The sequence below is a fragment of the Adelges cooleyi genome, unplaced genomic scaffold, assembly GCF_023614345.1.
Source record: "Adelges cooleyi isolate 19-005CV unplaced genomic scaffold, UGA_ACOO_1.1 ACOO_flye_CR_arks_rails_tigmint_CR_PRNA_167, whole genome shotgun sequence".
NCBI lineage: Eukaryota > Metazoa > Arthropoda > Insecta > Hemiptera > Adelgidae > Adelges > Adelges cooleyi.
This window is the reverse complement of record NW_026095824.1, coordinates 2,787,634-2,800,678: the sequence shown is the minus strand read 5'-3', so window position 1 is coordinate 2,800,678 and position 13,045 is coordinate 2,787,634. Positions and strand designations below refer to the sequence as shown.

Below are 13,045 nucleotides of genomic sequence, written 5' to 3'. Positions count from 1 at the left end.
ATAAAAACAAATAGAGCATTGCACGTGATCTAAGAAAATATGACGTACGAAGAGGCGCAAATCTAACTATAAAAAGACAACCCAAACGCTTAAAATCTAAGTGTTTTTTGAGCTTCTATGAGTTAAGTTTAACGAACACACAAAGGTAAGTAAAATTTAAAATTATTCTTTGCGAGACAGTGGTACGTTTTGCTTGAAGTTTTAATGGTCATTTTTTTTTTTTTTTTTGGTATTTCCAATATAAAACCATTAAAACTCAAGTTAACATATTTATATATATATATGTATTTATTTTTTCAAAACATACTTATAATTTGGCATTTCCCTTAAAAACTTTTTGAGCGAGGAAAGGTGGTAGCTTAAATAATTTTAAAAGCAATTAAGTTAAATTTCTCGGGAAATTATTTTTGATTTTATATTTGTATGAAACGTTACCATTTGAAATTGTGAAAGTATCCAATTTTTTGGTTTTTTGGTATTATTTAAAGCGCTATCAACTTTTGAAATTTTTTTTATCGTACACCTATTATTTTTGAAAGTTTTGAATTAAAAAATAATTGAATAGAAATGTTGACTGGTCGATACGATTAGGATTGTTCAGTTTTTAAATTTAAAGCGAATCAATCACACCTTTTTTTTATGTAAAAGTAATTATATTATACTGGTTATGGACAAGTCATAATTTACCAAACATTATGACTTGTCGATAACCAGTATGATACTATTACTTTTACAATGAAATTTTTTTAATTTTTTTTTATATTAATTACAAATATTTTAAGTTAAATTTTATGAAAAGAAGTAAGTAAAACATTTAAAGTTATTCTTAGTAAGAAAATTATATAATATGAAAAAGATCCCGTTTAAATTCTCTAGACATGGTTTTAAACGGATTTAGGTGAAGTTAGAAACAAATAAAATCCAATATGGAATGCTCTTTGCTGAGTAAATATAAATATTTTTTATTGAAATCATATAATTCCTCGACAACTCCGGCCATTGACTTGACTACAATGATTTAGTGAAGTCAAATAAAGTAAAAAAAAAATTGAAAAAAAAACCAATTATTACAATGAGGTTTACAATATGTGATTTATATTTGACAGTGTTTAAAACAGTATTGTTCTGTAATATTTATTTTTCCATTAGGTGATAATGCATCATTTGCTTTTTAAAATTAATAATTTATTACCAGTATGCTAACCAATATATTTGGTCGATGACATAATTATATTTATCAAAAATATACCGTTTTTATTGTTTTAGGTATCTACGATGAAGTCAAACATTTTATTTGCAGTATATTTTTCCGGTCTTATTGTAAGTAAATATAGATTTTGGACAAAACTATTTCATTGATCATAATTATTTTGGTCCTTTCTTTTATACCTACCACAAAATATATATTGTTTTTCGTACATTTTTGCATAGAAAAATTCATAATTTATATTATGGACAATTTACACTCTATAAAATACAAAACAACTATTAATTTTGTAATATTGTTGAAATGTATAAAACTATTTCCAATTTCAATTCTATAAAAGTTCTCATTGGCTATTTTACTTAAAGTTTCCAATTACTGTTTCATGTAATTAAATAAACTAAATTTGCAATTTTTTTCAATATAAAAACCCAATGTTTTTACATAAAAAAGCAATCAAAAATCTGCACAACCTTTTAAAAATGAACTCTAAATTTGGGCGATGAAAATAATATTTTTTTAGTTATTTTAGAAACCAGCACAGTATATAGTAATTAGGATAGTAGGATTATAGAAGTATTATTTCAGCGTTCTTAAATAGTAATACTGATAGACCTATATGGGGCTTGATGAAGTTCAAATCACAATTTATAAATAATATGCGTAGCTAGTGTTTAGTTCAGAAAATAGGATTACAGATGTTTTCTTAGAGAAGTTCATTAATTGTAAAAAAAAAAACAATTTAGATGTGAAAAAAATATCACTTAGAGGGAGTTGAACCCTTAAAACCACTCCAAATACATTGTAAACAAATAAATATATTATCTTATATAAATTCTCATATTAAAATAAGATGTTTATTTTTCAGATTTCATTTAATGCTGCGCCCCCGCCAGCAACCGAAGACGGATCATCATCAAAAACCTGGACTAATCTGAAATATGTAATTTAAATTAGTAAAAATCTCAATAAATTAATCTCTTTACGGCCATCTTATATATTCTATATAAGACAAAACGTACACTAACTTTGTGGTGTTGTTCAAACGTATAAAACTATTCGTCCAGAATTATATTATGATTTTAACAGTACAATTATTATGTGTGCCTTTTAGTTTCTCGGCAAGCACACCTGTGATCGTCCCGCCAAAATGCCCAAATGTGTAACAAAACTTGGAAGCAATATTTCTTCCTATCACTTAAATAAAGGTTCAATAAAAACAAGTGAGTATTTTAAACAATATTTCGGTTTATATTATATATATATATATATATTTTCACTATGGAAAGAGAAAAGAGACTTTACGTTAAAATATCCAATTTGTTATCAGGTAATTGTTGTAGCTGGGATTTTATTCTCAACGGAACTATTTTATATTGAACATTTTAGAAATTAGTAGCATTTTTCTGGTAAAAATGTAATTTTGTCTCTAGTCTACTGTCGAGAATTGATTTTTTTTTACATTTTCTAGGCATCTAAAATATTAAATTTAAAACAATTCAAAATTAATCTAACCCAAAATGAAGTGTGTCGCATGACGAAAATCTTTAATAATTTTCGTAAGGCCCCTTTTTCAACGAGATATATGAGTTCTACTTTTAAATACTTTTAAAATAAAAAAAATAAAAAATGAATACCATTTGTTGTACCCATAGAGCATCTGCATCGTCATAGATTGCACGCGGTCCTTTTTTGAAGGAGTTTTGTATAGGCGATATTTAAGAAAAAACTGGTTTTAATAAATTTCGACCATGTGAATTGGTTTTCTGTTTAGCAATTTGTACATAAGCTTCGGGGAATCAATTTAAATTTTAAATAATAAACCAATTTTAGGAGCCTGGGGAGACCAATTCGCATTTTACGAGGCGGCCGGTCTAAACGCAATAAGCTTGTACAAACGAAAAGAAGATGCTCGCAAATACTTATACGATTCGTTGAAATCTGAAACTTTGGACAAACCAAAAGTGTACACGGCGGGCATTCTTGGCAGTTTTTTCGACGGAAAACCGGAGAACGTGACGAAAAATATAAATACCGTCGTTGAGTTCTTCATAGCAGACTTGGAAAGCGAATTGGCTGAGAAATGTAAAGATTTATAGAAGTTGTACAATAATTATTATTGCGTTTGTTTCGTCCCGTTGAATTTGTAATATTCGTTTTACAAATAAACCATAATATATATTTCAAATTGATGTTTAATTATTTTTCTATATTATATCACGTCCCGTGTTATTTCATTATGTACTAAATCTATAAAAATACATCAATTCATGTACTACTTTCCACATTTTGCAACATTTTTTCCTCGGTTTGCAATACAATAGATTTCTCTTTATTTTCTAAATTATTCATTAAATTGGGTCGTCGCCACCTTTAAATTACTTCTTATGACGATTTTTGTTTAAAGACAAAAAAAAAAACAAAACACTCGAGTCGTTCCATAATTAAATTCATTATTTCAATCATTTTGGTCGCCTGACCTTTTTTATTTTTTAACTAAAAATATAGTTAACTATAACTATATTTTATAATGTTATAAAATGTAGAAAAACACTCTTTCGTGTAGATAAATTGCCTAAACATTTTTCAACCAGGCGCGTTTCGTGTCGAATTCAAGTAATAAAATAATTCTGTAACCGTTCGATTTCAAGATTATAGTAATGATCACAAATATGTATACAGCATACTGGGTACGAGGGGCTTAGTTTGGCTATAGTTCAAACCTGAGCATTATTTGGAATAATATTTTCAACGAATTTCTTCGCCAACAGTCGAAATTTCAGGTTTGGGATAATTTAATTTACCTAAAAAAAAAAAAAAATGTCAGAAAAAACAGAATTTAAAAACTACTCAAGTGACACCTATAGATTCGCGTCAGGGCGAATTGTTTGTAATAAAATCACTTTCAGATGTAGTTATGTATTTCTAATGACTATTTTTTTTTAATTATTAAAACACAATAAACGTGCACGTTATTTTTCTACATTTCATTTATTTCATTAATTTTTACTATTGATTTTTATACCAGCCTCCTACACAGAAAAAATACATATTTAGACCAACTTAAAATATAGTTAACATAGGTACACTATTAATTTCTTGTTGAAAGAACTAAATACATAATTGGCCAAACTCAATGTTTAGAGGAACAACTTTTATTTAGTTATTTCAATAACACATATACTGTACTCCTAATTCCTATAATAACCAAATATTAGTCGGACCAAGTTTTTATCGATAAAGTCCAACTAGAAATGGTATGTAACCATATATTAATAAATTAATTGTAAAAGTTTTAAAATAGGAATCTAAAAATAGAATTATTAAAAAAAAAAAAAATGTCTTATCCTTAATGAATGACTGATTTAAGTTTAACATAAAATAAATTTCATAAATTTTACTGTTTTTTTTTTCAATACTCTCCTACACCAAAAAAAAAAAAATAGTTGGGCCTTCTTAAACTATGGGAAAGTATAGGAACACAATTCATTTCGAGTTAGGAGAATTAAATAAATGACTGGCCCAACTAAATGTTAACAGGAACAACATTTATTTAGTTATTTTAACTTAAAATTCATTTTACCCCTTAACCCTGTAATAAGAAAAGTTACCTAATTATTTAAATTTATAGGTAACACAAGTTACATCTTGTGCCCAATATATTTTGTTATTTGAACGGGTTTCTTTATAAGAAATTTATTCATCAATGATTTTCCGATTTAAAGCTCTGCATAATATGTTTAACATTTTTGACTTTTTTCTTTCGAAAAATTAACAGGAATAATATTTATTTAGTTATTTGAACTAGAAATGTATTGTGATCTTATAATTAACAAATAATTTGATGGAACAACTTTGTAGTTTTAGAAAAAATACTTAATTACTTAAATGTATATTTATAGTTACATGGATATAATGTATATTATATCCAATTAAATTTTTTTCGACATAATAGGATTCAAATTGATTTATTATAAATGTTTAACTAAATGCTACGAAAATAAAAAATACATTATTGGTCTAACACAATACATTTCTAGTTGGAATAACTAAATAAATAATTGGCCCAACTAAAAGTTTACTGCAAATAAATTGTATTTAATAATTTCCACTAGATATTTATCTTAGCTCTATAATAACTAGTTAAACCAAATTTTTATTAAGACAGTCTAACTAAAAATATAATGTGCCCTTATATTAACCTTAGTTTTAGTTGGACCAACATGGTATTTTTGGAAGAGTTACTTAATTACTTATGTGTATAGGTAACACAAGGTACATATTGTGCCAAATATATAAGAAACGTATTCATCAAAGATTTTCTGACTTGAAGCTTTGTTTAATAATACGAGTATATTTAACATTTTGATTTATTTGGTTCGAAAAATATCAGAAATATTTGAAATATTGGACATTAATTTCATACAACGCTAACCCAAATTGTTTTTTGTTATCGAAATTTGTTTTCCGGCAATGGTGTTTTTTAGAAACATGAACAAATAACATTGCCCTTTGCGTCATACTTTAATAAATCTGTTTCTACATAGTTTGAATAACATTTGTTAAATAATGTACATTATATAAATTTAAATGTTATTCGACACATAATGGTTTCCAAAACAATTAGTTGTAAATCATTTTAAAGACTTGGATCCTACCTAAACTTTGGGATAATATAGGCACACGATAAATTTCTAGTTGGAAGAACTAAATAAATAATTGGCCCAAGCCCCAACTATATGTTTGCGGGAAAATGTTGTTATTTAGTTATTTTAACTAAAAGTTCATTGTACCCCTTAATGTGCCTGAAATAACCAGATTTTTGTTGGAACAAGTTTTTATTAAGCCAGTGCAACGAGAAATGTTTTATACCCTTAAATTGCACATAGTCTTAGTTGGACCGACTTTGTATATTTGGAAGATTTACTAATTTACTTAAATGTATTTACTTATTTTGTTTCATACGCGTTACGATGGTCGGTTTGAATAGTGTTGACAAAAAAGAACTCACGGCACGGGAACAGATTATGAGAAGTTATTCTCTGTTTAAACATATAATAATTAATCATAATGATAATTGTGCTGTGATATTTTTTATTTAATAAAAGCACTTATAAAAAAATTGACTACAGACATAAATCAAACATCTCACTTCGTTAATGAGATTGTAGGTGAGATATTTTTGTTTTGCTTATAGCTTACACACACTTCACGTGGTCCTTGGTCATAACCAAGACCAACTAACCGACATTTGGGTGGTTTAGGATATAGTTGGCATAGATCAATCAGTCATAGAGCTGGCACGTCAATAATGCACTGCGTTTTAATTAAATTTTATAATACCTACCGAGCAATTTCGTTGATATTAAAATCATCCGTTGACGTTATAAATTAAGTGTATTTACTAGTAGCATAAAGTAATTACTAGTAATTGGGTAAGTACAAATACAAATACCAATAAAAACATTGTACCTAATGACAATTATATGCTTGAAAATTAATTTTTAGTATTAATGTGAACACGATTAAGGTCTGCCCATAAGTATTTACCGCCATGGTTTCCAAATATATAATTAGCAATATAAAATGGACAATTTTTAATTATCTGTTGACTTTTAATTCACTCACACATAGCAACTTGAAAACTGACTACGGCCATAGTGTATTTTTCAATTTTTTTTGGGTACTCCGAGGACTTTAAATTAATTATTTCGTTTTTATATATTGATTGACAAAAATACTTGTCTTACCTAATAAAACAAGTATACATTTTATACCTGATGATGGTGTAAGTGTATGGGTAAAAAACCAGTACAGTAAGGTCAGAGCATAGTGGGGACGGAGAGGTCACAGGTTTACAGGAATTTTGAAATCTGAAAGTGATAAAATCACTTTCGAAAAAACGCTTCGATGCAAATCGGTAGTTAGTATTTTCAAGCCAGTGCAGTCCAAACCAAGCACAGTATAAACCAGCAAAGTTAGAAAGTTTTAAATTGAGGTTCTGTATTTACAAATAAGCATCAACAGATAATACAAATTGTTTATCTCAGTGGTACTTTTGGTTAAATAAATTATGTTGTAGCAAAACCTTATTGTAAAGGTAAGGTTAAACAATTTAATTTTTATAACATGTTTAAAAAGGTGACTTATAATATCCATTTGGATCTCATCACTTAAAATATATTTCGATTAAAATGTTTTGATTATTTTACCTTGGCGAACTTATGGCCCTAAAATAAAAAATAAAAACATATTAAATATAATATATTTCATTCTATATTGTATATTCGGTAGGAATTCATTACATTAAACAATTTTTAAATTAGCAACATATTTTGTTTTAAAATCTAAACTTATTTTAAAATGAATGATGGGAAACATATTTTTTTCATTTTGAATATGTATTCATTATTTTTTTTTATTATTATATCGGTATTAGTTATTACCAAATTTTTGGTAGCTAATAATGTTCCTTTGAAGTTTTCTAAGCAAAAACAAAAGTGTTTGTCTTTATTTTTATTTGTTAAATTTTAAATAATATCTCAGTTATACTATTTTCATAGTTATTGTCCTATGATGAATTTAAAATAAATGACCATACATGGGGTATATGCTGTGTCTCTACAATAAGGCGGCTATCACAAAAGAGCAGTATAGGCAATGAGCAACCAGCAATCGGTAAGTAATAGTAAGTAATTAACTGGCAATATTATCACTTATTGCCGATTGCTAGTAGCTCATTGGCTACTGCTCTGGTGCGAGAGCCGTCGAAGAGACAATTGGGCAAATAGGACACTATTTTTGGAATTTGGTTCAGGCTTAAACCTGTGGTTGTTAGATTTAATTGATGTTCCTTTTGTATTAAGCAAGTGATAAGGAGTAGGACCATTCCACGGCCAGTGACTGCCGGATGGTCTGACTGAACAGGTTTCTGAATGAGGCATACGACAGAATTTGCCACAATGTAGATATTACTACTTTGATAGGCTCACTTTTAGGCATTGAACTTGGCCTTTTTTTCACGGTTAGCTTTTTGTTGGGCACTTGCTATTTTTTTTTTATACTCAGGTCGTGCCACAACAGTGGTGGTAGATTATTTATATTTTACTGACGAAAATTAACACTAGTATAGAATATAGACTGAGTTCAATGATATTATTAGGATTATTAAATTATTCTGTACTCGATGATCGATAAAATATGATGTACTATAACTACCCTCTCTCAAACGGCACTGATTTTGATAACATTGCAATTTTAAGATTTTTTCCTTTACTTACACCAAAAGAACTACTTTTTTCCCAAATATCACATATCTATAGAAAAGTGCCTTATCGTTTTAATGATCAGTGAGCCAGTAAAAAAAATGCAAACTTTAAAGTTTTACCTTTTTGAAATGGCATAATATTAAAGGGTTAATTTTGTACAGCGTTCTAAGTCCCCTAAGCCAAATCTATGTTTCAAATTTCAAACGCTCATCATAAGAGGAAGCAGAGATATGAGAGTTAGAAAAACCTCACTCGACAGGCCAACGCGCATAAATTATTATATTTTTGGCAATCGGTGGATAATATTTAACGCTTGTATTATTTCTTTGTTGCTTGCCTGCCGACGAGCACCAGATACAAAGATGTACATTGTACATACATCTTATGTTAAAGACCCGTGCGTACAAGATTTTTGACTAGGACGGACGTACAGTGTGATGTACTAATAAAATCGTGTGTGTTTAGGTTTGGCTTAAGCTGTGCAATTGAGCCTTTTCGTGATAGAAATGTAAATGGCGGCCGTATTGTTTAGCAAACGTGACTAAAATAATATCCAAGCAAAAATAAAAAAAATGTTAAAAACTAAAACTGGGTTTAGAAATTAGGGAAAATGCCGCTTGAATCCACACTAAATATTACCTATCGTGTTCACCCTTAGCTAAGCATACAAAACCCACCTACTTTTCCCCTTCTGTATCTGTCGCCGCCTCCCTCTCTGCACTCTTTCCCACCCTTTCAGCCACTCCCTCTCATCGAACAGATGATTTACTTGAAGTGTTTCTACAAGAGCGACCATATTATATTATGTTCATTGACATTTTGCTAATTATAATTATGATTTTCCATTTGGATTGGATTCAATTTTAACGGATCAATACATTTTTCAAATTTTTATGGGGACCTGTTGGTAACAGGATTACCCTTCCTAATTAATTTTATGTATATTTTTTTTGTTACAGTATATATTATATATATATATTTTTTTTTTGTTACACAAACCAATTAACTATTGATCTTGTAAATTATTTCTACAACGGATTGGTAAAGTTCGAACACATGTGTTTGTTTTTATTTAGAAAACCCCCACAAAACAAGGGGGAAATTACCCTTGTAAATGTCTAGCTTGATTCACGTAAGTGCCAATCAACAGTCAATAGGTATTTGAAAATAGTTTTAATTGAGAAATTTGGGTAAAAACGCCAATAAATAATAATATAGACGGACGATCAACCCTAACCGTATCCACACTAATGCAAAAATTAAATTTTAGTTCCTTTTCGGCTTTTACAATGTCGTCATCGATCGGTTAGGTAGGATTTTTGGATTGTATGTACAAACAAAAAATAAAATTAAAACTTTTAAAACTTTACCGGGCAGACGGAGGGGGATAATAACATTTTGGGGTTTGACGCAGTGTCATATTATAAGGACATGTCCATAAATTGTTCCGGGGTAAACTCTATAGGAGTAATTATATTAGGTAATTGAAAATGATAAAATCTCTGGCTCTATAATATTTCACAAACCGGGACGGTCGCTAGTCAACGCTGTATACAACTAACACTTCATAGCACTTTCGGTATTTCTTAAGAAACGTAGAAATCTTACTTTTTTTGTTTTCTTTAGTAAAAACTTTATTTTACACGCACAATGTTCAACAAAGTTCTAAGTTCATGCCTGTTGGTAGCGGTGCCCGTGATGTGCGCGGTGGGCTACTGTATATACTTCGACCATACCAGAAGGAATCACCCAGATTTCAAGAAACACCTAAGAGAAAAACGTCGAGACGCGAAGAAACAATCGATCCGGACGAGCTTTTTAGCCGAGCAAAGACAATTGTTGGCTACGGCTTTTTCGCTAGCCCAACAGCTTCATACAAAAGACATTGAAGTAAGTATTAAATTCACGGACGCTCTGTCCACGATATATGCATACCCTAATAATGAGGTACAAGACGAGGCCATGCAAATATTTGGGCCTATACTGGAGGAGCAACCGCACACCATGAAAGTGTTCGAAGGAATTGTGAAAATCAAAAGAACAGAGCTTATGAAGGCTCAAAAAGATTTATACACTATACTCGAAGCTTAGGTAGTAGTAACCTACTAAATGTAAGGTTCTACTTTACATTACACTCTGTGTACGAGGCATTCGGGATGCTTTAAGAGTACAAAAAAAAGTTATTCAATTTTTTTTTTTTTAATTGAACTCGTAATCTCATTAAAAAAATTGTTTATTTAACGAAAAAAATAATTTCAGATTTGTAATCAGGAGACAATTTTTGTTGAATTCATATGTTACATGATTTTTTCTTATCTGGCCACACACACGTCCACAGGTGGTCATGTGACCAAAACTAACATACGGCATGTAGCACATCATTTTGGGCTAGAATTTCATTCTCAACTCAGTGGTGTACTTAGAATTATTTTACAGTAAATGGTCTAGAAAAAACTTATGGTTATATGCAATAAAATAATAATAAACCTCCAGCTAGTTTTTTTAGCTCATATTGTAATCTCATGCACTGTTTGGCCCCCCGATCTCCGTCCTTATCGTTTTATTTCGGGCCCACAGGTTCTATGCGTTCTCCGGAGAGTATGTATATCATTTTTATGGTTAAGTGTTTTTATTATTATTTTATTACATATAACCATAAGGGCTTAAGTTTTTTCTAGATCATCTACTATAAAATAATTCTAAGTACAACGCTGGGTTGAGAATGAAATTCTAGCCCAAAATGATGTGTTACATGCCATATGTTAGTTTTGGTCACATGCCGGCCACTCGGTGGTCACTCGATGACGTATGTGTGGCCAGATAATAAAAAATCACGTAACACATCAATTCAACAAAAATATTCTCCTCATTACAAATCTGAAATTATTTTTTTCGTTAAATAAACAATTTTTTTTTATGAGATACGAGTTCAATTTAAAAAAAATTTTAATTAATAAAAAAAAATTGAATAACCTTTTTTTTGTACTCTTAAAACATCCTGAATGTTTCATACACTCACTCTGTATATATTATGCAAAATATTCCATATAAAAATATTCGTATTTAGTTTTAGATGCGGCGGGTTTTTTTTTTGCGCGCTTAATATAGACCATTCAGGTCGTTCGCCGCAACCACCACTTCCTTCCATCTGTCTCTATCCGTGGCTAGCTCTTCACCGTTCAGTAGGTCCGTTACAGAAGTCTATCCAGGCACTTATGAGTCTCTGAAATGCTTATATGAAATATGCCATTTAATAGTTATGTTTAATCGATTTTGAAAGATTTTCAGTTTTTCTCAGTAACACTCGACGTACAAGATTATTAGGTATTACTGTTAACAGCCACGGACACGTTCGTTATCGCATATGGTAATTAAATTAGCTTGAAACCCTATCGAAGAATCGGTGATACAATACGCTTCGATTACATTTGTTGTAGCTCACTTCTTTGCGCAGCAGTACCACTTGGCAATCTTCTCAAGGGCTGGATGGAGAGATGATCTCCAAGGTTTCAGTGGTCTCTGCAAGTCCAACAACTGTCGCGTCGTCGATGTCGAGAAATCCCACCGGTCGTTTGTTTCCACGGCCTCGGCAAGACCCCACTTCCTGAACAGCAGAAGGACACCACATCCGGACCACCGTAATTAGTTTTTTTAATTTCTCAGGGTTTTCTACTACCGCCTTGAGCACTTCATTCATAATGAAATCAGGGCCAAGGACTTTACCGGAACGCGGCCTCGTTCCTGCCACGGTGAGCTGGCTTCATATCGGGCTCGAGCTGAAGGCAAGCATCGGCGTTGGATCTTCTCCTGGCCCCTCTGGAATCGCCTGCGAGCCGACAGGGAAGACTTCCTCAATTCGGCGACCAATGTATTACTTTCTGCCTCCCTCGGTACGAAGAACCATTCGCATGTGTTGTTTTGCTTCAAAAATTAATCAACACGGATCTATCGATTCGAATCGCACGTGTAAACTTAATGATGATGAACTAACGTAGTAAAAAGTTACGGTATAATTATTGTTCTGGCTAGTAATATTTGTAATTGAAGACTTTCTTAGTAAAAAACCAAAAGGAATACAAATTGTTGTTCGTTGTTTTTGGTGTGCATTTTTTTATTTCCGAGACTTTTCGATCGAGAAAGCCGTACTCATATTTTCTGGAAGACAATACATTGTATTGTCAAGTACGATAATTGAGTCAAGTACGAACACGATTGTATCATATTATATTGATCATTTATCGGATTGTAATAATTTTACAATAAATGTAATATTGTCTCCATAATATTGGGCATATGAACCGCATCGCAACATCATTAATATATAATTCGATTGTAAGAAATACAAGCAGAATCTGAACGCAAAGTGTCTCCGGGGCAAACAGTAGATTATTTTGTTTTGTATGACAACAGAAAAATAAAAATAATATTCATCCTCCCCCCGGAGTACAGTACCATAATACAATTATCACCGTACCGTGCACTGAATAGCTGTGCAAACATAACATATTAAGTAAACGACATAATAAATCTACTTTATTATTTTTTTCTTTTGGTTAATTTTACCGCACTCCTC

General features: G+C 30.6%; 1 protein-coding gene across 1 annotated transcript; it reads left to right on the top strand.

Moving 5' to 3' along the window:
• Window positions 1-62: 62 nt before the first annotated feature.
• On the top strand, window positions 63-3,392 carry LOC126832767 (uncharacterized). Its single transcript, XM_050563691.1, has 5 exons — window positions 63-145; window positions 1,267-1,320; window positions 2,073-2,147; window positions 2,319-2,427; window positions 3,038-3,392. The coding sequence occupies exons 2-5, from the start codon at window positions 1,276-1,278 to the stop codon at window positions 3,301-3,303; spliced, it is 495 nt and encodes a 164-aa protein (XP_050419648.1). The 5' UTR covers window positions 63-145; window positions 1,267-1,275; the 3' UTR covers window positions 3,304-3,392.
• Window positions 3,393-13,045: the final 9,653 nt, after the last annotated feature.

Excerpts from the sequence above, each read along its gene's own strand:
- LOC126832767 (XM_050563691.1), top strand. The coding sequence starts at position 1,276 with ATGAAGTCAAACATTTTATTTGCAGTATATTTTTCCGGTCTTATT. Across the intron at positions 1,321-2,072 it reads TATATTTTTCCGGTCTTATT|ATTTCATTTAATGCTGCGCC; the intron begins GTAAGTAAATAT and ends TTTATTTTTCAG. Across the intron at positions 2,428-3,037 it reads TAAAGGTTCAATAAAAACAA|GAGCCTGGGGAGACCAATTC; the intron begins GTGAGTATTTTA and ends AACCAATTTTAG.